At 44.4% G+C, this 26,323-nt stretch overlaps 1 protein-coding gene across 1 annotated transcript in view; it reads left to right on the forward strand.

The window, feature by feature from the left end:
* Positions 1–26,323, forward strand: part of AQR (aquarius intron-binding spliceosomal factor) — a 451,150-nt gene that overhangs the window by 344,913 nt on the left and 79,914 nt on the right. The window contains exon 27 of the mRNA XM_086937130.1: positions 19,404–19,541. Within this exon, the coding sequence (XP_086793256.1) occupies positions 19,404–19,541 (138 nt within the window). The remainder of the gene's footprint in view (positions 1–19,403; positions 19,542–26,323) is intronic.

Below are 26,323 nucleotides of genomic sequence, written 5' to 3' on the forward strand. Positions count from 1 at the left end.
GATAAAGGTAGGAGCGGGTCCATTCCAAATTAGATTATCCTGAACAACTTTACAAGAAGAAACTCTGGACTTCGACGTTCTGCTCCACAGAAGACTGAAGAATCTCCCTTGTGGGCAAGGAGTGTCCACCCTGCAACTGCAGGCACCATCAAGCGTCCAGCGGCTTGACTTTGTCGTCTTCCCTCGAGGATCCAGACTTCAGAGCCCGACGAGACCCGGATTCCCAGACCTCTCCGACCTCTACCTACATATGCAGCACAGCTGAGATCCGTGGGTGCGACGAGACACGTGGGACCGGCCATCTTGGAAGAAGCTGCACTTCGCTTCCTGCACGACTTCTGAGGTCACCTCGACGAAGTGCTTTGGGGTTTGAGAAGCCCCTACTCCGAGCAGCTCCTGCATTGAAATCAGCCCTCCAGCCTCCACGAGATCTGCGTGGGGCCCTTCTGCTTGCCTGCTGCTTGGCTCGTTGTCTGGTCACTTGCCGGCTGGCTTGTGACCTCCTAGACGACGATCCACGAAATCCACACTGCTAGTCTGGTTGCTCCAGACTGGCCCTTGCTCCCTCCCAAAAGGGGAGCACCCCGGACCCTCCTGGTCCACTCCAGACGCCGTTTCCACTCATCGCGTGGGTTGCCTTTGCCAAGGCCTGTTGAACCCGAATCCGGAGACGACACTGCCGACAGCGAGAGCCTCCGTGGGACTGCTCGTGCCTCCATCCTGGTCGTCGAAGACACCACCTGGTCCACGTGGCTGCAGAGACAAGCGTCCATCTTCACCTGATCGCGACGACCACATCTGGTTCCACTCCTGGTTCCACACCGGTCACTGGCTAGTGACTTTGAACATTGTCCCCTCTGCTTTCAGGTCCTCAACATCACCGATCCACCCTTAGATCGCACCGGACATCTTCTTCCTGGTCGCCTGCAGCATCTTTCTTCAAGGCTCCATAGACTTCGATGCAGAAACCCGACACACTTGGACACCTATGCACCCGCAGCCCGTGGGTGAGGTAACAAGAGCATTTCGGTGCTCAAGGGTAGCTTGACTCTCCTAGTGTCCAGTTCCATTGTCGTTTTAGTCCTATCTAGTCAGGAACGTCCGTACTCACCTTTTCTTTAAACTGTACTGTCCATAGACGTTTGTACGCATCTCGCGTGTGAGTTCACACTCTGCACACGCGCTCCGTGGGCCTCCTATTACTTACCTCAAGTTAGTGTAGCGTGGTCCCAGCGATCCTACAGCCTCTGGACAGCTCCATACTTCTTATCGACTTTCACATTCCACTTACTTAGTATATGGTTTGTCGTGCCCCTAGGGCACCATTGTAATTTGTGCAACTTAAACGTATTTTTCCTAAGAGATTGTCATGTGCCTAGCCCTCTGATCTCATAAAGAGTTCAGAGGTGTATGTTAGTTAATAAATACATTGTTTATTTTCATAACAACCTGTGTGGTGTCCTTTCATGTGGTATTCAAGGGGTTATATGTGGTAAAACAGCTGGCTTCACATGCCAAAAGAGTTTAGCCTAAGACTGCTTTGTCCATGCGACCATTAGGATAGCTGGTCTGTAAGGGTGACTTTACAACCAATCACCATAAGGGTTGTTTGGACTGATACAAGGTGATCACTAGAACTAGTGAGCATCATATATCAGGCCAACTTCTCACACTCAGAACAGCCAGTCAAGGCAAAGCGACAATCCTTGCAGTATAGCAATCTTTACTCCAGCAGAGTTCTGCACAGGTCCAGTAGTGTACTGATTGGTAAGGTCAGAGCCCCAGAACTTATACCCAAAAGTGCCTTTGATGTAGTGGGTGACTTCAAAGACAGCTCTCTGAAGTGCACAAAAATCAGTGGTTTCTGGGTGGACAGAACACTATCTGTTGAAGTGTAAGAGTCAGCACCTCCTATTCCTCTTTACCCAGGAAGACCCATCAGAATGCTGAAGAGTCTCACCTTCCTGTGTTCGTGGCTGTCTAGAAGGAATGCATAAAGTGTACCTGTGTCCCAGTCCAGACACATTTTGAAGACAGGCTGCAGGCCCCATAGAGAAAAGTGAAGAGCAAAGAAATGTCCTCTTTCTAAAAGTTTCATTTCTAAAATAGTAATGTCAAATCCAACTTTATCCCTAAAGAGAATTTATCATTACCATTCCATAGATATGAAACATGATTTAGCTACTCCTTTACAATCTGAAGTTACAGCTTAAAATGATTTAAAGAAATTCCCAATGCTAGCCTATTGGAGGAGTAGGCCTCACACTAGTGAAAAACGAACTTAGTTGTTGGTCACTAACAGGACACGTAAAACTTAAAAGAACATGTTCCACCTTTTAGTTACACAGTACCCTGATGTATGAACTACCTAGGTGACACCCAAGGGGTGACCTGCTATGTGTAATAAAAGAGGGGTTTACGGTTTTTGCCATTTTGAAGTGACCGTAAACTGCTCACACAGGTCTTGAAATGGCAGGGCAGAGACAGGTTTGAAAGGCTACTTGTGTGAGTGGCACAGTTAGTGCTGCATGCCCACTAGTATCATTTAGATTACAGGCCCTGGGTATATTTCTGCAAGCCCAAGGGACATATAAGTAACCTAAATGTGCCAATCAGGCATATACCAATGTCACCATGTTTTATGGGAGAAGCACATGCATTTTAGCACTGGTCAACAGTGGTAAAGTCCTCAAAGTCCTAAGGACAACAAAAAGATTCAGTAAAAAGTGAAGGAGGAAAGCAAATCGTTTGGGGTAACCCTGCAAAAATGTATTTATTTATTTATTTATTTAGGAGATTTATTGAGCGCACAACTACCCGTGGGTGTCTCGGCGCTATGGATCCTCTAGGCTGTGCATAATTATTGATTGAAAAGCCACGTTTTTCTTTGCTTGCGAAATGATAGTAAAGATGTGCTAGTCTTGATTTGGGATGGGAGGCTATTCCATAGTTTGATGGTCGTTACTATGAAGGACCTGTCACCCCATGAAACTTTTTTTGTTCTTGGGACCTTCAATAGGCTTCCAGTGGAGGAGCGGAGAGATCTTGCCGAGATGTAAGGACAAAAAGAATGTTTTAAGAAAGCAGAACCTGAAGCATGAATTGCCTTATAGACAATACATAAAGCCTTGAATTTGGTTCTATTTCTTACTGATAGCCAGTGAAGCTGCCTGATGGTATTGGAGATAGGTTTGAATTTGGGGGTCCCTGTAATCAGTCTGGCGGCTGCATTCTGCACCAACTGCTGTTTATTGAAGACTCTTTCTTGGGCATTAATAAATAGCCCATTACAATAATCGATGCGAGACTTAACCAGAGTACTGACTAGCGTCTTAGCTGCATCTATGGGAAGATATCGAAGAAGTTTCTTAATCATTCTTATAGTAAAGAATGAGGATGAGACCACCGCATTTGCGTGATGCATAAATGACAATTTACTGTCAAGAATGACCCCCAGGTTTCTTACTTTGGCCACTGGGGAGGGTGGAGATCCAAGAGCTACTGGCCACCATGTGGGTGACCACACTGGAGAGAGATTGCCGAAAATCATCACCTCCGTTTTGTAGGAGTTTAGCTTAAGGCAATTTGTTGTCATCCAGGAACTTATTGCAAGCATTCCCAATTGAAAGTTGCAGGCCACTTTATCTCCGTTGTTATTGATAGCCAACACAATTTGAGTGTCGTCTGCGTATGATGTCACCTCCAGGTGATGGAGTTTAATGACCCTCGGCAAGTCCGACACATAGATGTTAAAAAGTGTCGGACTTAGCGAGGATCCTTGGGGAACACCGCAAGGCAGATGGAAAGGTGGCGAGTTGAATTTGCCAAAACAGACAGATTGGATGCGATCAGAAAGAGGAGAGGAGGGCCTCGGCACCATGTGTGATCCCCCCCGCCGAGACACGTCGATCAATGTCTCATCCAGACAGTTGTTTTGATCAATAAAGTCTGATATCTGGGTGTTCATAATCTTTTCTACAATTTTAACAGGAAAGGGAAGACCGGCTATGGGTCTGTAGCTGGTTACATTGGTAGGGTCCAGAGAGCTCTTTTTAATAAGGGGTTTAATAATAGTTTTCTTCCAGGTGGAAGGGAATATACTTGATTCAAACATAGTATTAAAAATCTCAGTAAGTTTGAGACCTATAATCTCTGGGAATACCTTGATGGTAGAAGGAAGACAGGGATCTTCCGGATAGCCTGAATTAATAGTAGTAAGAAGTTGCAATACCAGTTCTGAACAGACCTGGGTGAAGTTCTGAAAGGACGGGATAGCTTTAGGGCCAGATGAGGAGTTGTCCAAGACACCCATGCCTTTAGGGTCCTTTAATGGGACTGATGATGGTGCGTTACTAGTTATGTGTGTCTTAAAGTGCGTGTAAATGTCAGTGACTTTCCCTTTAAAGTCCTCAGCCAAGGAATCACAGAGGTCTTGGGTGGCAACTGTAGGGGGACAGATGTACCTTGACCAGATAAACATGTGACAACCTGAAAAAGATGTTTCACTGAGTCATGCGCGAGATTGATTTGAGCACTATAAAATTTACTTTTTTCTATAATGATGAGTTGTTTATATCTGGACATCATTTGTTTGTAGCATAATTTTTGATCCAGGTCATAATCTAGTCGCCATTTACGTTCTTGACGTCTACTGATTTGTTTTTCCTGCCTAAGGGTTTCATTAAACCAAGAGGCAGACTATTAGAAGATTTTTTCTTTAGTGGAACCGTCACATTAACTGTGTCCTGAATCCAGTTGGTGTAATCGATGGCTGCCATCTCTGGATCAGTCACAGTTGGCGGCAGAGAGGCAAGTAGTCTAGATTTAGATTCAGCAATCTCAATGCTATTCCATGCTTTAAAGTGGTTGGGAGATGAGGAGTTAGTGGGCATAACACAGCTTGCTCTCAGTGCTATGTCAAAGAAAACCACGTTAGTGACCTATGATGCGAGAAAAGGCCATACAAGGGCGATTTCCAACAGTGACCCATGCATATTGTTTTCTAAACTGCATTGTTAGCCAGGTATCTGGTTAAGATGCAATATTGTATCCATGAGTGTATTGTATGTTTAAAACAATGGTCATTTAAATGTTTCTATGATATGCATGTTCCCAACCATATGGCGTTGGAGCTGTGTTGTGTAGCTGGGCATGTCAGACAATCAGCCTACAACAAACCAAGACTGCACATGTTCAATAGGTACGATCATCAAACTCATTGGTTGGATAGCAAATATATCTGTATCTCTTGTTTGCAGCAGATTCCTCTGGTGTGCACGATGACCCTCACCCTCCATAGGATGGCATGCTTCAGATATTTCTATTCTGTAGGAAAAACAAACCGTGAATGATCAAGGAAAAATAAATCAGCTGACCCAGACGCACTACTTATGAATTTATAAGGCTAATAGATGGCCAATTTACAATTTTTAAAATTAATATGGCATTTTTTTAATAGGTGTGAGAACTCAAAATTATTGGAGGAGGCATATAGTCAGTACAAATTGTATAGGGATCCAAAATGGTACGTGTCCTATGAGCATATTTCCCTGTTTAACTGTGGTTCTGACTTTGCGGATGCACAGAGTAATGCCATCCATACTAATATAATAAAGAGAGAGCCCAAACCTTTGAGGCAGGTAATCTCAGGAACCACACACCAATCACAACACCCAATACAGCGTTGGAAAGGGCAGTTGAAGCAGAAGGACATAGGCTATGCAGACACCAACCATATACATTTAGCAAAGTAGTCCCTTGTGGGCATATCTGCGTTGTGCTGTGGGCGTGTGCTGGGGGCGTGACAAACGCTGGGGGCATGTGATACGTTCCGCCCTTCATGCCATGTCTCATATCGTGTGCTAATCCCACCCTGCTCCCTTTAAATACTCCTGCACCCCATAATCATAACCCACCCTTGCTCCTTAAAATACCCCAACACCCTTAAACACTAACCCATCTTAACCCTATAAATATACCCTGTACCCCAAACCTATCCCTGAACCCTAAAAATACCTCTGTACCCCAAAACCCAAACCTAGCCCTGAACCCTAAAAATACCACTGTACCCCAAAACCCAAACCTACCCCTGAACCCTAAAATACCCCTGTACCCCAAACCCAAACCTAGCCCTGAACCCTTAAAATACCCCTGTACCCCAAAACCCAAACCTACCCCTGAACCCTAAAAATACCCCTGTACACCCAAACCTAGCCCTGAACCCTAAAAGTAACCCTGTACCCCAAAACCCAAATCTACCCCTGAACCCTAAAATACCCCTGTACCCCAAAACCCAAACCTAGCCCTGAACCCTTAAAATACCCTTGCACCCCAAAACCCAAACCTACCCCATAACCCTAAAAATACCCCTATATCCCAAAACCCAAACCTAGCCCTGAACCCTAAAAATACCCCTGTACCCCAAAACCCATACCTATCCCTAAACCCTAAAACTACCCGTGTACCCCATAACCCAAAACTATATCTGAACCCTTAAAATATCCAAACACCCCAAAACATACCCCTATACCCATACTTACCTTATCCAAACATTTTTAAAAAACATGCTTTTACCATTCATACATTTACAACGAATTTCGTTGTAAATGTATGCGTGGTAAAAGCATATAAAATGTAATGCCATGCGTTATAATGGCATTGCGGAGTCATGGTACTTTCGTAATGAAAGTATGCGGAGTGATGGTATGCGGAAAGAAAGTTGCAGAATAATGGGTGTTTACCCTCCCCCGGTAAGTACATTGGCCCACATCTCCAGCAACATACTCATATTTTTTCCCAACCCATTTGAAAAATGTACAGGTCTCTCTCATTGATGGCCAGCACCGACATACACTTTTAGACACACTTCCTGCCACAAGTTCTAGAATTGCGAACTTTAGAGCTGGGGCGCTACGTTCGAATCTTGGCATCAGCTCAACATCCTGTGATTCCAGGCAAATCGCTTTGTCTCCCCGTGCCTACCACAAATGAATATGTTCCTCTGTAATGTAAATTGTGCTCATGCCATGTTGTCGAGTTTGCGCTATATAATATTGTAAGGAAAAATAAAGTAGGGAAACTCGAGTTCACACACTACTGAACGCGCACTCTTAAGTGCTTCAGCAGTGCACTGTGAATCGGAGCATTTTACAGGCGTGTCACAGATAAGAAATGCTATCAAAACGAAATCCTACAAAACAATATACTACTGGCCGGCAGCAATTCATACCCGGACAACGTCGGGACGGGCTGCTAATCATTTATAAACAAGGGAAATCTAGGATTTGTAGAAGGAAGGATTCCATCCAATCCATATAGCATTGACTGCGTTATAGATGAACAAATGAATCAAAATGCATTTAAGCACCCGTGCATCCTGAGGCCCAGGTCACCAGATATACCAAGAAAGAAAATTCAAATAAAGAGTGTTAAGAAACTTCTAAAACCGTTTCGAATTAAACTAAGAGCAATTGGCAAACTATTCTAGAGCTGGTGGACACAAACAAAGAAACCCCCTGCCAAAGCAGGCTCTTCTGTGACAACACACAGTTAACAGACAAGAGTCTCAAAAGTGAGGGGGGGTATGGTAGTGGAGTGTTGAATGGTGCACATGGATCCCTAGCCTTAACATAGCTATACAAACAGTTGACCCGAAGTGTAGCTAATGTAGGCAATGGCAGTGAGTTGAGAAATGGTGCCATTTATGCTGATGGAAGACTTGTCTTAATGCAATGTTTTAGAGAACCTGCTGCTTTCAAATAATTGATTTTTATTTTGACTTGCTACCTCAGCATGATGCAACTCTGCAGTTACACTTGCATAAACTTCATGGAGTTTTTTTGGTGTTGAAATATTTTTTTTTCAAAATGTTGCCTGTCTGCCAGAGCCTTTGCGATAAATGGGGCAATCTCTCCTCATGTCTAGTGTTGACTAAGTCTCTTATCCCCTTGTGTAGCGCCCATGCCTTGTTTGCGGCTTGAGAAATCTTATTTTCCTTTAAAAAAAAATCCCCAGAGAGAACACATTTTCACTAATTTATGCTAAAGAAAATACATTAACAACAATTTAGGAGAGGTATCATGGTTATAAAAGTAAAGCTTTTCTCCACAAATGAGGACATTTGACTGTGACCTCAGGGTCAGCTGGAGGGAATTGCTGTTTAGGCACCAGAAGGTCTAAGGTTTTATCGCCACGCTTTCCCGGCTTTAGTGTGGGATGTCTAAAAGACACAGTGTTTAAGCAGGGAGTTCTCTTGTAGGTAGAGAGATGAGATTTGGGGGTTTCCTTATTAGGCCATGAGCTAAGACCCAAAATTTAGGCCATCGGTACCACTCAGGAGATGGATTCTAACATGATTTCTTTTGCTAGGTATGGATGTTTAGAGAGGGAAATATATGATAGCAAGTCATCACTCTTTGCCTTTTGTCTGATATTATTGGATTAGCAACCATAGCTGTAAAAAATAATGTTTTTCCTATTTTTGATAAATAGCATGCAAGTTCATCATATGTGGAAAAATAAATGTAATTCTACCAGATTGATTAAATTCAATATTATTTAAAAATAGTTATGATTATTGATTGTAATAACAATATAGTCCTGAAAATAATAACAATAAAACCTCATTGTATCTCTCATATATTGATATAGATTATATGCATCATTTTCACTTACAATTTCAAATAATAATAGTTGTTACAACTTACATAGGCTGTGTATGTCATGAGTGAACATAAACCGAGTTTTATCATTCACATTCGATGTCATCTTCTGATGAATAGGTGTCATCATTCTCTGCGTCTCTTTGATTTTCACATGCGGGAAGTCTGCACATGTCAGTGCACTTGAGGTAATTTAGACAGCAGACACATGTTGGCAGTTTGTAGTTCCTAATGCATTTACAAGCTAGATCTAACACACACTGAGGTGCTAGCTGCCCCTCCATCCAGTCCACTGCCAGTTGCTCTGCTCCCTTGTGTTTTTCTCTTGCTGAAAGCGGCTTGATAATTTGTACGGTCGGCATGTTTCTTCAGATAGTACCTGCAAGGTGGGGGTTGATGACTGTCTAACTCACCATTGTTTGAGCAGAATAAATGATATCTCAAGTCATTCACATGATGAACCGAAGATTTTAGTGCATACAGAAAGCATGAGAATTAGTTCTTCAGAGAGATTCCATTCATCTCCGAGCTGTGACATTTTTCCTGTTTATGTCTGTTGGCAGACAGGATTTTCAATGCATTTACTTTTCCTTTTCCCGCAAAATGATCTTAATGTGCCATATCCTGTAAACTTATGGAGACCTATCATAGCTCGACAAACATTATCAACAAGAGTAGAAGCTATTTTTCCAATATCAAGGACTCACATGTGAATTATAGTACCACGTTTCAGAAGCAACTTAGCCATGATTCAGTCATAGAATCCCAAACCCATATACACATTGGTGTCATCTGAGCTTATCTTTACTGCCTCATAGTAGTGTGTGCAGCATGCAGCTACAAATGACCATCTGCTTCTTCGTGTGTACTGTTGAGAACAGGTACTTTGTGGCTCCTTTCAGATATGGTTTTGTAGCATTTATCTTCACAGTTCAAGAGCGGTGTTTTTTTTCTTCTCAAGTTTTACGAAATGTTTACGAAATACTCTGGTTTCCTCCATTCGTTAACAAGAAATGCGATGAGGTGTTTTATTCCTTACGTGGCTTAGGAATTTCCTCCACTGTCTGACAATCTGGAAAGGAGAGATGCTCTGTAACTTGTTGCTTCCCCTCTAATTGTCCTTTTGCTGTTCTTAATAGACTTTTCATTGTACATATCATAAAACAATATCAATTCTTTGACTCCTATTTCCTTCCTGCAAAGCCATGGACAAGACAGACCTTACCAAAGTTTGATTACTCTCCTTTTACTCGCTGAAAAAGAACCATACCATCATTCATCGTGGCTGAATTCCCAGATGTTCCCTCAGCAGAGGAAACGTTTGTATGCAAGTATGTTGCTAAAACAGCTTTGTTTGTGTTTTGCTATTTACAACAAGGGGTGGTGAGGGACAGAGTCTCTGAATTAAGCAGAATACTCTCACCCAGTCAAGAGATCAGGGCTAGATCCAACACCGTTTTTTAGCTCACTGCACCATCCCAGTTTCAGAACCCGGCTGTATGCAAATTAGTCTGTTCCTGTCCCAGTGCATGATGGGAACAGGGCAAACCAAACTACAAAAGCCAATTCTTACACTGGGAAGGAAACAAGCTACCGGGGACCGGTTTCTGGCATTTCAGCCGTCTTCGGCCCGGCTTGCTTGAATCCTGATGGTGCAATGAGCAAGGGACTCACATCTGAGTATACCCTTCCACGCTTAGGGTGGACAAAAATATTTACAACAAGGGGTGGTGAGGGACAGAGTCTCTGAATTAAGCAGAATACTCTCACCCAGTCAAGAGATCAGGGCTAGATCCAACACCGTTTTTTAGCTCACTGCACCATCCCAGTTTCAGAACCCGGCTGTATGCAAATTAGTCTGTTCCTGTCCCAGTGCATGATGGGAACAGGGCAAACCAAACTACAAAAGCCAATTCTTACACTGGGAAGGAAACAAGCTACCGGGGACCGGTTTCTGGCATTTCAGCCGTCTTCGGCCCGGCTTGCTTGAATCCTGATGGTGCAATGAGTAAGGGACTCACATCTGAGTATACCCTTCCACGCTTAGGGTGGACAAAAATATTTACAACAAGGGGTGGTGAGGGACAGAGTCTCTGAATTAAGCAGAATACTCTCACCCAGTCAAGAGATCAGGGCTAGATCCAACACCGTTTTTTAGCTCACTGCACCATCCCAGTTTCAGAACCCGGCTGTATGCAAATTAGTCTGTTCCTGTCCCAGTGCATGATGGGAACAGGGCAAACCAAACTACAAAAGCCAATTCTTACACTGGGAAGGAAACAAGCTACCGGGGACCGGTTTCTGGCATTTCAGCCGTCTTCGGCCCGGCTTGCTTGAATCCTGATGGTGCAATGAGCAAGGGACTCACATCTGAGTATACCCTTCCACGCTTAGGGTGGACAAAAATATTTACAACAAGGGGTGGTGAGGGACAGAGTCTCTGAATTAAGCAGAATACTCTCACCCAGTCAAGAGATCAGGGCTAGATCCAACACCGTTTTTTAGCTCACTGCACCATCCCAGTTTCAGAACCCGGCTGTATGCAAATTAGTCTGTTCCTGTCCCAGTGCATGATGGGAACAGGGCAAACCAAACTACAAAAGCCAATTCTTACACTGGGAAGGAAACAAGCTACCGGGGACCGGTTTCTGGCATTTCAGCCGTCTTCGGCCCGGCTTGCTTGAATCCTGATGGTGCAATGAGCAAGGGACTCACATCTGAGTATACCCTTCCACGCTTAGGGTGGACAAAAATATTTACAACAAGGGGTGGTGAGGGACAGAGTCTCTGAATTAAGCAGAATACTCTCACCCAGTCAAGAGATCAGGGCTAGATCCAACACCGTTTTTTTAGCTCACTGCACCATCCCAGTTTCAGAACCCGGCTGTATGCAAATTAGTCTGTTCCTGTCCCAGTGCATGATGGGAACAGGGCAAACCAAACTACAAAAGCCAATTCTTACACTGGGAAGGAAACAAGCTACCGGGGACCGGTTTCTGGCATTTCAGCCGTCTTCGGCCCGGCTTGCTTGAATCCTGATGGTGCAATGAGCAAGGGACTCACATCTGAGTATACCCTTCCACGCTTAGGGTGGACAAAAATATTTACAACAAGGGGTGGTGAGGGACAGAGTCTCTGAATTAAGCAGAATACTCTCACCCAGTCAAGAGATCAGGGCTAGATCCAACACCGTTTTTTAGCTCACTGCACCATCCCAGTTTCAGAACCCGGCTGTATGCAAATTAGTCTGTTCCTGTCCCAGTGCATGATGGGAACAGGGCAAACCAAACTACAAAAGCCAATTCTTACACTGGGAAGGAAACAAGCTACCGGGGACCGGTTTCTGGCATTTCAGCCGTCTTCGGCCCGGCTTGCTTGAATCCTGATGGTGCAATGAGCAAGGGACTCACATCTGAGTATACCCTTCCACGCTTAGGGTGGACAAAAATATTTACAACAAGGGGTGGTGAGGGACAGAGTCTCTGAATTAAGCAGAATACTCTCACCCAGTCAAGAGATCAGGGCTAGATCCAACACCGTTTTTTAGCTCACTGCACCATCCCAGTTTCAGAACCCGGCTGTATGCAAATTAGTCTGTTCCTGTCCCAGTGCATGATGGGAACAGGGCAAACCAAACTACAAAAGCCAATTCTTACACTGGGAAGGAAACAAGCTACCGGGGACCGGTTTCTGGCATTTCAGCCGTCTTCGGCCCGGCTTGCTTGAATCCTGATGGTGCAATGAGCAAGGGACTCACATCTGAGTATACCCTTCCACGCTTAGGGTGGACAAAAATATTTACAACAAGGAGTGGTGAGGGACAGAGTCTCTGAATTAAGCAGAATACTCTCACCCAGTCAAGAGATCAGGGCTAGATCCAACACCGTTTTTTAGCTCACTGCACCATCCCAGTTTCAGAACCCGGCTGTATGCAAATTAGTCTGTTCCTGTCCCAGTGCATGATGGGAACAGGGCAAACCAAACTACAAAAGCCAATTCTTACACTGGGAAGGAAACAAGCTACCGGGGACCGGTTTCTGGCATTTCAGCCGTCTTCGGCCCGGCTTGCTTGAATCCTGATGGTGCAATGAGCAAGGGACTCACATCTGAGTATACCCTTCCACGCTTAGGGTGGACAAAAATATTTACAACAAGGGGTGGTGAGGGACAGAGTCTCTGAATTAAGCAGAATACTCTCACCCAGTCAAGAGATCAGGGCTAGATCCAACACCGTTTTTTAGCTCACTGCACCATCCCAGTTTCAGAACCCGGCTGTATGCAAATTAGTCTGTTCCTGTCCCAGTGCATGATGGGAACAGGGCAAACCAAACTACAAAAGCCAATTCTTACACTGGGAAGGAAACAAGCTACCGGGGACCGGTTTCTGGCATTTCAGCCGTCTTCGGCCCGGCTTGCTTGAATCCTGATGGTGCAATGAGCAAGGGACTCACATCTGAGTATACCCTTCCACGCTTAGGGTGGACAAAAATATTTACAACAAGGGGTGGTGAGGGACAGAGTCTCTGAATTAAGCAGAATACTCTCACCCAGTCAAGAGATCAGGGCTAGATCCAACACCGTTTTTTAGCTCACTGCACCATCCCAGTTTCAGAACCCGGCTGTATGCAAATTAGTCTGTTCCTGTCCCAGTGCATGATGGGAACAGGGCAAACCAAACTACAAAAGCCAATTCTTACACTGGGAAGGAAACAAGCTACCGGGGACCGGTTTCTGGCATTTCAGCCGTCTTCGGCCCGGCTTGCTTGAATCCTGATGGTGCAATGAGCAAGGGACTCACATCTGAGTATACCCTTCCACGCTTAGGGTGGACAAAAATATTTACAACAAGGGGTGGTGAGGGACAGAGTCTCTGAATTAAGCAGAATACTCTCACCCAGTCCAGAGATCAGGGCTAGATCCAACACCGTTTTTTAGCTCACTGCACCATCCCAGTTTCAGAACCCGGCTGTATGCAAATTAGTCTGTTCCTGTCCCAGTGCATGATGGGAACAGGGCAAACCAAACTACAAAAGCCAATTCTTACACTGGGAAGGAAACAAGCTACCGGGGACCGGTTTCTGGCATTTCAGCCGTCTTCGGCCCGGCTTGCTTGAATCCTGATGGTGCAATGAGCAAGGGACTCACATCTGAGTATACCCTTCCACGCTTAGGGTGGACAAAAATATTTACAACAAGGGGTGGTGAGGGACAGAGTCTCTGAATTAAGCAGAATACTCTCACCCAGTCAAGAGATCAGGGCTAGATCCAACACCGTTTTTTAGCTCACTGCACCATCCCAGTTTCAGAACCCGGCTGTATGCAAATTAGTCTGTTCCTGTCCCAGTGCATGATGGGAACAGGGCAAACCAAACTACAAAAGCCAATTCTTACACTGGGAAGGAAACAAGCTACCGGGGACCGGTTTCTGGCATTTCAGCCGTCTTCGGCCCGGTTTGTGTTTTGCAACAGGCCTTCTGGAGTTGCTAAAGCTCATGGTAAAGGTCCTAAGGGATAAGAGATTACATCCGCCATTTGAAGGTTCCTATTCTGTGCTGTCACAATTATTTGACCAAAGAGTGCTTTGTCTGCTTTCATAATTATTGTCCTGCCATTGCTATTCACTGCCTTCTTCTTGGAAAGTAGGGTCTTAGTTTGTTGATTTTCATTGGGTCATGAAACTTCTTAATAGGTGGATTATTCTCAGGTCGCTCAAGTTTAAAGTCTTTATGGCACTGTTCACCTATTCAATGCACCTTCATTATGTCTGATGCTATGTCAGGAGATGCCTTTTTTTGCTGTGGGGAGATTTATGAGATCATGTGGCCCAACAAATGGGTTTATCCAATTTTAAACCAGACTAACAGCTCTTGTATCAGTATCTTAGTCTTTTTCAATTTTTGACTTATGTATGTGGGCGTGATTAAGATCTGATCTGTTAAAAACCATTCCCCTTATCCGACCCAAATAGGTGCTTCTGTGTTCAGCCGTCTTTTCATAGCACCCGCCTTGAGGTTGAACCTTGTCGTACCACCCGGAGTCTGTGTGTCTTTGTTGACTGTTACCTCTATCGTGTGATCGACTGGAGTTCGTCCAAACGGATGAACATCTGACAGTTAAACTGAAAAGCATCCATTGATGAAGTTGTGGTGTATCTCTGGATGTTTCACAACAAGTTATGCCATTTCGGCATGGTATACAGGAAGATATCTAGCTCAGTTCATTCTGTCATATACAAAACACAATGGGATCATAGAGCGTATGATAGCAAGATGTAAATGCCAATTTCCTTCTCACGCAGCAGAGCCAGCAAAACATTTTCAACAATATTCAAATACAACATCCAAAATATATCTCCATTGCCATGAAAACGATGTTCCAGGAATACATCCCAATGTTGTTTTACTTCGGCAAAGTCAGAATTATGCAAGAGGTTGGCTAATCTCTGTGGGTATTTGGTCTTTTGCTAAGTCATTAACATCCTCAATGAAGGAGTAGACTACCTGAATGTTCTCATTGTAATTCTTCTTCACCCAGGGGATTAATTCCAACCAAGCCAGACTCAACATAGCTTCATACATGCACTTGTGTACTTGAATGGCATGATTGTACATACAACCTTCTAGTATTGATGATACTGATCCTTCTGCTATCATGTCTGCTTCAATACAAAGTTCGCGAGGACCAGCATCTTGAAATTGTTTTCTAAAGTGCCCATTCGAAGAATGATTCTGTTGTATGTTGATTTATGCTTCCACATGATGTCAGTTGCTTTTGCATAGAGCTTGATCCATGATCATTACATTTTTTGCCAAATGCAGTGATTCCCTGATCAGCTCTGACTGTTTCAAAATTTCAGAAAAAGCTGTCAACTCAGTTGCAGGGGCGGTAATGGTGGTCAGTTAACCAGTGGACTCCTGTGATACACAAACTAGGTCTCTGGTACTGATTATTAAATCCTGTCCAACTTGGTATTATCTGTGCGAGGCTCACTTCTTGTCTTGTAACAACCCAGATTATGTTCCTATTTTGTGCGCGCTTCAATTGGACAACACATTTTGGCATGTCTTCGGTACTTGTCATTAATGGATTAATGGCTGATGCCCAACTTGTTCACTAGAAACATGCATGAACAATTCTTCAGTATTTGTGGTGGTCAATGTTCTTTGCTTTTGTTTCTCACTGATTGGGAGAGGAGCTTTGAAAGGTTGTGGTCCAAACAACTTTGGCTACACAGCTACACCGTTAACTAGATGAGTTGTCCCCTTACCAGTAGGAATCTCTTCCAGCCCATCAATGTTATTCCATGCTAAGTTAGTGAAGACATGAGGCTGTATGTTGGCTGGAAGCACAATTTGCTAACTTAAGGTAGCAGCAAGTTTCTGAAGATACAAGGCGGTATCGTTTTCTTCCAGTATGTGAGTATGAAATTCCATGATCAAGTCTGTTTAGAGTGCGAATGATTTCAACAATGCCTGTGAGCTTTTTCACTGCATATGGGAGCAATAATTGTTTGTGGGGTTACTGCTGGCCATTTGTGACTGCATATATAATGTCCTGACTGAATGATTGCATAAGTAAGGCAATGCTTATGGACAGCTTTGTGTTTTCTGGATCTCCAGTCAGGAGTCCTAATAGGAACCGTTTAAGGTATTCGGGCACTGTAAATTAATCTTTATCAACATCTGATGGATGATATGGCTATGGTGTTGATGCCAAGTTTGTTTTAATCATTGTTCTTATGTGCGATGATGTTTGATCAATGATCTTGTTCATGTCTGTTGCCTTAACCCTAAAACTGATAATTCTCTTTTCAAACTCTAGTTCTCTCTTACAACGTCCTGTAGCATGACACTATCAGGTTGGACCAATAATTTTCCTTGGTTGTCTGCGAATATGTGGAGGATGTTGCTGAACTCGGAGTCCAGTTTTCTTTTAATATGCTTCTTTGTTGATTCATCTATTCCCTATGTTCCTCTGCGTGTCATGAGGGTTTCAAGTCTTTCAATGAGAGTCGTCACACATATTACCTCTTTGTTAGGACTAACCATAGTTCTAATGTATTGAAATAGATTATCATATGCTTTATCACTCATGTTTTTGTACCGATCATCGATTTGAATGCTAGATGCATGATCTTCCTCCTTTGATTTAATCCTTGTATAGTCCTATAACCAGTTGCATGATAATGGGCTTCTGCAGCTACTATGTCCCTACTACACACTGCTAAGATCTTTGAATCACGATGGTTGCACACTCTCGAAGCCTTTTGTCAACTCTAAGCTCTGTGGCCTTGATTAATTTCTAGCTCGTTGAGGTTCCCTTGTAGGATTTATCTTTCCACAAAATATACATTCTTCAGCATACAAGTTTGACTTTAAAGATGTTCTTCTGTTTAAGCGTTTACTTGTGCACTCACTCGTTCCAGTATCATCACTGACACTTGCTTCAGCTTTTCACTTTGTAGTCTGTAAATCGCTCTTCATAGTAAACCGGCTCCTGTCCTTCCTGTGGTAAAATACTTGGGAAACTGTGTTGCTTTCCACGTTTTTCGCAATGTCTAACATTGGAATGTGATTCCTTACTTGAGCTGCTTCTAACAGAGTTTTCCACAATGAGTAGTCCTGGGGGCTTGTCAGTGTAACTCAATGTTGGACATTTGACCATAAATTAAATATACACTGGGGATCAGAGCGACAGGATGTGCTTGTTTCAGTCTTCATGATGCTGCACGGTCATTCACCACCAGTTTTAAAAACAGAAATTAATTAAAATATTTATACATTTCATTTGGTGTACTGTATTTAATCATAATTACTATTATGATTATTATCAATTTATATAATCACATTTTCTGTAATTGTAATTTTAAATAATAAAATTTTTAATAATCAAAATTATGGAAACATTTCCATTTACATCAAGGTATCTTGCGAGTGGAGTGGTAACACATAAAAGGCCTAGAGTTATGACTTGCTATCTCATATGTCCCATCTCTAGATGCCCAAACCTTGCCAATAAATCATGTTAGAACCCATCTCCCCCAGTGGTACCGATAGCCTGGTTGGCTCAAGGCCTATATAGATTTAAGACAGATTCCACAAATTGCCAGGTAGTACATTGCCTGCTGGTCTATGCATAAAACTTGAAATAGTGTTGAGCTTAATTTGCCAACCAACAGAGATGTTTTGGTGGGGGGTGGGGGGTGGGAGGGAGTTTGGGGGTTGAGTAGTTCAAAGTCTGAATCCCAAACATTAATCAATAGGGCCCTGTGGCACCTCTGGGATGACTAGCATTGGTACCTATAATCAGAGGATCCCTGGAATTGTCAACAAGAGCCACAGTGTGAGCCAGGAGAAGAGGTATGCCTGCCTTGCTGGGTTAGGCTCCCCATGTCAGATGAAGCAGTATTGATAGGATAAAGGAATCATTACATTTCTGCAATCCCAAGGTTGCTCTGGTGGTTCGGATACCTATCTCCCTGTCTAATAAAAGGCTTTTATTGACAAATATTGCACTGTAGCGCAATGTGGGAATGTGAAAGATTGATTACATGAACAGTTTGATTGTCTTCCTGGGGTAGCCTATAACCACAGAACACACCTCTGTTAAAATGTGATGCCATAACTACTTTCCAGGAAGGAGAGGGGGTCTTCACTGAAGAGCAAATTGTAGAAAAGCGTAATCTGCCTCTCAAAACATTTTGTGAAAGGTTTAAACATCTAAATGTGTCGAGCAAAGCTCAAAACTGCTTCAAAATCTTTTAAAAGTGAGATGAAGCCTGAAAGCCACAGCACTTGTTAAGATAATTGAAAGCTAGAGTTAGTCTTATATTTCATGGGCAGAACAGGAGCATAACTGTATGAGAGAGACCTTGCCAAAATGTCTCTTTAAAGTGAATGATGTGGCTCGTTCTCCATCTGAGATTCACCTTGTGCTCCTCCGTTCTTAAATGCAGTCCTTTGTAAAATTGTACTCTCTGCTACTGTTCTTTACTCCTTTAGGTGCTGCAGAACACATTATGAATACTTGTAGTCCAGGGACAATTATGTTCTCTGATTGACTTGTGAAGCCATATCAATTGACTTCCCTGGACAAGAAAAATGCTTGCTTCGAATCTGGAAAACTGTGTATGCGATCTTGGTGTTTTTTTCATCACAGATTCCCTTCTTTTTGTGGCACCTAAACAAGTTAGTCAGTTGAGGAATACTTGCTTTGTCATAACCTGCCTTTCTCCTGCTGTGCTCAACAGTCTTCCCTCAATTTCCATTATGCCTTCTCTATAGTGGTTAGTCGTTCTGTCTAAAAGACCCATGAACAAATATGTTCAGATAGTGCTTCATTTCATTACGTGCCCAAAAATCGTGCAGCATTATATCTTTTTCAGATTCACATTATTGCATAGAGAACAGGTTGGAGAATTCTCCAACTTGGTAGCTTGAGACGTGATTCTGACTTCAAAACGATTGCTACTTAGAAATCACTTATTCTTCCATTATACGTTTTTAAAGTGGTCAATCTTTTATACAGGATGAGTAGTAGAATAGGTTGATTTGAGTAAGAGGAAAGAGTAGAGGAACGGTGAGACATTGGGGAGAGAGCCGTTGTCCTACTTAACTTCTACAACCAAAATGACCGCTGTTAACAAGGGTATGAAGCATGTTTATTAGAAACTGGATGTGTAAAAAAAAAAAAAGTTCTCCTTTAGTTACCATTCCTCCTTATTTGGTCTTTTACTCCCCGCAGGAGTTCCGAGCCTTCGAGTTGCTGCGCAGTGGACTTGACCGGTCCAAATACCTCTTGGTAAAAGAGGCAAAGATCATTGCAATGACCTGCACCCACGCTGCCCTGAAGCGACATGATTTAGTTGAACTAGGCTTCAAGGTAAGCTCCATAGGCTGGTTAAGGCTGAAAAGGCTGTTTTAGCTCTATTGTTTTAGTCTGTAGATTCTCTAATATTAGTTGCAATGTCATGGGACTGGTAATCAAGAGTCGATCTACAGGTCGCCAGCTGTTAATTTGTCACTCAAGTGTAAAAATATTTTTTTTAAACCTGCATTCTGGAATTGTATTCTAACTTGATCCTCCACTTCACTAAAAGTGTAATTTTGTATTTATGTTACCTAATCTTCCATTATAGTTTGTGTTTATAAAGAAAGTAAATGTACTGCACATCCCCCATGTCTTTTACAAACCTTTATTGGAATATACAATTAATTTTGTTCTTAAATGGAAATGTCTTGCCAGTCACAACCTGGGACTCTTGTATGGCATATGGTATTTTTGGGCCTCTTAAAAAGATTTCTAGTATATTTACATCTTTAGGCCTAACATTTTATTTAGGCCTTTAGCAAACTGAAAAATCAGAAATCCAGCTCTTTTTCTGTTTTCACGATCTATTAAGATCTTTGAACAGTTGGTCACCTGTTTTCATTACAGTTTTTATTATTTTTGCTCACTTTACCTTTACTTAAATATGGCTTATGCTTGAACTTTTCCAAGTCGTTGCTTGTGAAAGGCTCACAGATCTCTGTCCCTTGAATAGTCTGAGGGTAGGCGGTAGTGTATTCCCACACAAAATAATATACAAGGCAACATGGGTGTCACCAAACCATTCAACAGAGAATCAGGTCGACATTGTATGCATTGTTAAGAAGTTCCGGAGGTCCCGGCGGGATGTGAGGGTAATGAGAGGAGCGGACCTGGCGCAGACCCTCACCTTTTAACAGCCAGGATAAAGCTAAAGAAGGCATGGATGGAACCAACAAACCAACCCCAGCGATATAACACCACCTTCCTCACAGATGCGGAAAAACGGAGTGAATATTCAGTCACCCTCAGTTATGAGTTTCAAGTCCTGCATGAACTAGAGGACAACAGAGACCCTGTAGAAAGTCAGTGTGAGAAGATCAAAGAAACAATTACCTCAACCAGCCATAAGGGTACTCTGTCAAAAGAAACACTAGCGTAAAGAATGGATCTGCTCCGAGACTCTGAAAAATCCAATCGCGAAAGGCAAAGAGAGCTTCAGTCAACACCAGCTGAATAAGATCAGAAAAGACCCAATCTTCACATCCAGCAACAAGATCACCTTCAGGCCCATCTCCCAGCTCACATGAACAGACCACTCCATCGTACACTTCAGTATCAGCGGACCCCACCAAACCTAAACCTACCATCAACCTCCACTGCACCTGGAACAACATAACCGATGCAGACTGGACCCACTCTGTCAGACCCAACGTACCTACCCTCACAGGTGACCTACAGAGCAACCTATCTACCTTCAACAGTTGGATCTTAGACTGCCCCAACAACTTAGCCCCCATGAAAAAGACCAGACACACAAGAACTCGCACCCAAGCATGTTGGTACACAGAGGACCTAAGAGTCTCCAAGCGCTATTGCGCGCAGTTGGAAAGAATAAGGAGGACCAGCCAAGACAACACCTCCATAGACACCTACAAATCCGCAATCCGAAAGTACCCCGCCCAGATCAAAGAAGCCAGGAAATGTGCCTTGGTGATCAGACTCAAATCCTGCACCAACTCTGGTAAAGAACTCTTGAAGATCGCCAAAGAATTCACTAAACCGATAGCCACCAGCAAAAACCCTTATCCCCTGACAGACCTTATGCAATGACCTTTTGGATTTTTTTCTACAACAAAATTCTCAAGATCCACTCAAAAATTCACACCCTAACCCACCATAAAGGACATCATCATGCATCCTCCCACCACCATCAGGAGCACCCACCTCCTAACGACCTGGAGCATCCTCCCCACAGATGACACCACCAGAATCATGAAGACCATCCACTCAGGGTCCCCTTCAGACCCTTAACCTCCCTCCCCGCATTTACAGTGTGGGAAGCACACTGATCAGCACAAACCTCACCACCATCAACTCTTCCATCTTCAGCGGAAACTTCCTGGATAGCTGGAAACACGCAAAGGTCACTGCTCTACTGGGGAAACCCTCACCAAACCAGAAAGATTGCAGTAGCTACAGGCCCATCTCTCTCCTACTCCTTCCGGCCAAAGTTGTGGAGAAAGACATCAACCAGCAGCTCTCTGCCCATCTTGAACAGTACCACCTCCTGGACTCCACCCAGTCAGGATTCTGCAGCAAGTATAATGTGAAAACTGTCCTCCTGGCAGCAACCGACCACATCCATTCAGTCATTGACAGAGGAGAAACTACTGCACTTATCCTGCTCGACCTCTCGGCAGCATTCAACACCCTCTCTCACAGCACCCTCATTGCCAGACTTCAGGAATCCAAGGGCCTATCTTAAGTTGGATTGACGCCTTCCTCTCCAACATGATACAATGAGTCAGACTCTCCACTTTCACCTCCAAACACAGGAAGCTTGTCTGCAGAGTCAACCAGGGCTCCTCCCTCAATCCAATCCTGTTTTTATCATGGCACCTCTCGCCCGCATCATAAGAACCACAACATCGCACCCTCTCCCTCACTGATAAGAACTACAACACCAGGAACACCTTCATGACCTGATGACCTGCATGTCCAACGTGGCCAACTGGATGCAAGAGATCTGCCTCAAACTCAACATGGACAACACTTAGATCCTCATCTTCTGAAATAAGAACTCCTCCTGGTGGCCATCTGACCTGGGTCCCTCACCCACAGACCACACCAGAAACGTCAGCATCATCCTTGACGAATAGATCTCAATGAACAAAGAGGTCAGTGCTGTGATTGCATCCTGCTGCCACATCCTGAGAATGCTTAGCACAATCTTCAAATGGCTCCCCACGCACACAAGTCGCATGGTCCACTATGCCTTCATCACCAGCAGACTTGACAACAGTAACGCACTCTATGTTAACATCTCCAGCCAGCTTGCATAAAAATTCCAACCCATCCGTAACACACACCGCCAGACTCATTCTGGACATCCCCTGAAGTGCACACATTACGCCCTACCTCGCTGAACTGCACTGGCTACCCATCCAGAAACGCTGCATACACAAACTTTTCATCCATGCCTACAATGCCCTCCACAACTCGGGACCAGCCCACCTCAGCGACCGACTCCAACTCTACAACCCTTCCAGGTAGCAAAGCTTCACCTGTCTCTCCCTTGCTCAAATCTCCTTCATCCGTAGAAGCAAGACAAGAGGATTTGCTTTCTACTTCATCGCTGCCAAAAGCTGTAATGGAGTACCTCTATACATCAGGACCGGCAGTCCACTCCTCAACATCCTCAAGAAGGTGAAGACCTAGATGTTCAACTTGATGTTCCAGTGCTTGGATACCGTAATGGGTGATAGGCTGTGCCATACAAATTTACAAAACATAGCCACAGAAGAATATGCCTCCTTCACCACTGTTATCAGGAGGGCAGTGGAAGTGCTTGACTTAACACTACCTTTGCAGGAGGTCAAGACCAATCTTTTGATAGGTTCTTAACCCTGCAGCAACCTCCCAGGAACCTTTCATACCCTTTAATGAGTCAATAACAGATATACTATAGGGCACCTGGGTTAAACCAGGATCTTGCTCATCAGTCAACTGACAAGTGACGACACAGACCCTCGAGAAATTTAAGAAGAGCAAAGCCTCCACTCTAGGGGCATAGCTCATCAGTTCTGACAAGACCCCTCTCAAGGCTTCAGCAGGGGATATCTGCAGAGCACCACAAGTATGGGGGTCAGCAGCAACATGCCTCCCATCACTTTCAGGCTTGGGGCGAGGCAATGTTCTACCCAGACTACAACCCGTTCAATTTGTCATTTGGCGGCTCACCATCGTTCAGTAGGAGGTCTGGTCACCTTTCACTTCCCTGCATGGTGGAGCATCATGTCAGACCTGTGGGAGCTCCGAAATATAGAGCATGGCTACTCGCTTTTCTGTCCAATCCCCCCTGCACTACAACACCAATAGAGAGGGTGCCGCCATTCAAGATCAGGACTGGTTGATATTCCTGTTATTTCCTGGTGCTGAAAAAGGACAGAGACAGAGACCTACACTCCAGCCATAATCATCTGATAGAGCATTCTAGCTGCAGATTCCTTACCTTTGAATATTTGGAGCATCAGACTGGATCCAGAAACTTTTGCTGAGCAGTACCCCTTTTGCGCACAGTCTGGTGGCTCCATTCGGCTCCACGTTACGTCGTGGTACCTGTATAGGTTCCACCCAGGCATGCGGACATCAGTTTTTTCTTTCCGCGCAAGTTAAGCGCTGATCCGGGAAGAGCTACCCCTCTGTTGCTTTTGGCAGGCCTTTTCTCTACTTTTTTTCGAATTCAGATTTTTTTCCAAACTTCGTATGGGAGGATGTCTTCGAGGAAGACAGGGTTCAAGCCATACGGGGCCTGTCCCCTAATGATGTTTGTTACCGGCCCCACCTCGTCTGTCTCTGGTGTCTCGAACGCATCCATGATTCGAAGTTATGCCCCTGACTGTTGGGTCTATGGCTCCGAGAACGCCAGTGTGGACGAACTCAGCAGGCGATGCCTAGCGGATCACGAATGGCGTCTCCAGTTGGTGGTGGCGCAAGGTCTCTTTCAGCAGTGGGGAGAACCTTGGTTAGATCTGTTCGCCTTCGAAGAAAAAGCGAAATGTCAGCAATACTGTGCGCTGGAGTATCCATGGTGGCTATCGCGTGGTGATGCCTTGCGTCTCGAGTGGAGCTCAGGCCTTCTGTATGCCTTTCTGCCCATACCACTCCTGCCCAGGGTTCTGAAGAAGATCAGGTTCGACCAGGCACAAGTCATTCTACTGGCTCCTGATTGGGCGAGGAGAGTCTGTTATCCAGAGCTTCTGAAAATGAGCATTAATTCTCTGATCAGGCTGGCCCTTTGTGAGGATCTTGTGTTGCAGCAGCAGTGGAGGGTCCTCCACCTAAACCTGTCAACTCTGCGCCTCAATGCATGAATATTTAGCGGTGACAATTGATGGCTTTTGACCTTCCTCCTGAAGTGGGTAAAGTTATTTTGACGGCCGGCGGCCCTCCACTAAGGCGGTAAACACATACTGTTGGCAGAAATTTGTATTATACTGCACAGAAAGGTCAATTGACCCTCTTTATGCCCTTTATGCATCTCTTTCCACTGTTCTTCTATGTATTCTAAACCTTGCCCAGCAGGGCTCTGCATTGGGTATCCTCAAAGGGTTATCTTTCTGCTCTATCCGCTTTTTTGCGACTGCCACACACGCCTTCTCTCTTTAGGTCTCCAATTGTACATAGGTTCCTAAAAAGGCTGGCTTACTTGTTTCCGCCCACGTCCTTTATGCTGCAGTGGGTCCTTCATTTGGTCTTCACCTACCTTATGTGTGCTCCCTTCAAGCCTTTATTCCACTGTTCCCTCTTGTTGCTTACCATCAAGACAGCCTTCTGAATGGCGATTACATCTGCCCGAAAGTGAGTGAGTTGCTGGAGCCGTCTTGCACGCCTCCCTGCATGATGTCTTTTCCAGACAAACTGGTGCTTCACACCCGTGCTTCTTATTTACCAAAGGTTGTGACCCCATTCCACCTGGGTCAATCCATCATACTGCCTACCTTATTTGCTACCCTGCATCCCTCTAAGGAAGAGGATCGTCTCCACCTTATGGACCCAAAAAGAGTGTTGTCGTTCTACCTTGACCTCACAAGAGAGTTCCGGGTGGACGACCAACTCTTTGTGGGGTACATGGCAGCTGAGAAGGGTCGGGCATTGCAGAAAGGTCCATCTCTCAATGGGCCGTTCTATGCATTAAAATGTGCTAGGTCCTGGCTAAGAAGCTAGGGGTGAGGAGTTGGCCTTACAGCTAGGGCGGTCGACCTCGAATCTGTGGAACTGGGTTTGAGTCTCAGCAATGACGCCGAACATCCTGTGATTCTGAGCAAATCACTTCATCTCCCTATGCCTAACCAAAATGAATGTGTCCTCATGTAATGCAACTGGTGCTATGTAAAGCAATCTGATACCCGATTCAGGTCAAGTTTGCGCAATGTAAAACTCTGTTTAAAAATGAAGCACCCTCCTGAGTGATTAAGGGCCCATTCCACCAGGGGAAAGGCTCAGGATGTCCCAGTTCTGGACATCTGTCAAGCAGCAACGTGGGCATCCTTGCACATGTTTGCCAAGCACTACTGCCTAGATAGTCAGATCTGCAGGGATGGACATTTTGCCAGTTCGGTCCTACAGGACTTCCTAGTATAATGTATTGGTCCGCAACCCACCGCCAGGATGGTATGGCTTGGGTATCTGCTTTAAAGGCAAGGAATATGCAGCTAGAAGTCTCTATCAGATGAACAAGTTACTTACCTTCGGTAAAGCATTATCTGGTAGAGACATTATCTATTTGCAGATTCCTTACAGACCCACCCATGCCTCCCTGCTCTGGGGACCCATTTATTAGGGCTATGGTTGTTTCCTTTATCAGGGCCCTAATTATGACACGCTTTCAAGGCAGTCACTTCAGGTTTCTGCGCTTCTGGTATGGAAAAGTGAAAAGGTCTGACGTCCGCATGCCTGGGTGGTGCCTAAATAGGTGACCACAATGTCACAACCGACAGCATGCCTGGGTGGTGCCTAAATAGGTGACCACAATGTCATAACCGACACTGATGACATCACGCTGAGCCGAATGGATTCTCCAGACGGTGCGCACAAGGGGTACTGCTCACTCAAAAGTTTCCGGATCCAGACTG

The sequence above is a fragment of the Lissotriton vulgaris genome, chromosome 9 (genome assembly GCF_964263255.1).
Source record: "Lissotriton vulgaris chromosome 9, aLisVul1.2, whole genome shotgun sequence".
NCBI lineage: Eukaryota > Metazoa > Chordata > Amphibia > Caudata > Salamandridae > Lissotriton > Lissotriton vulgaris.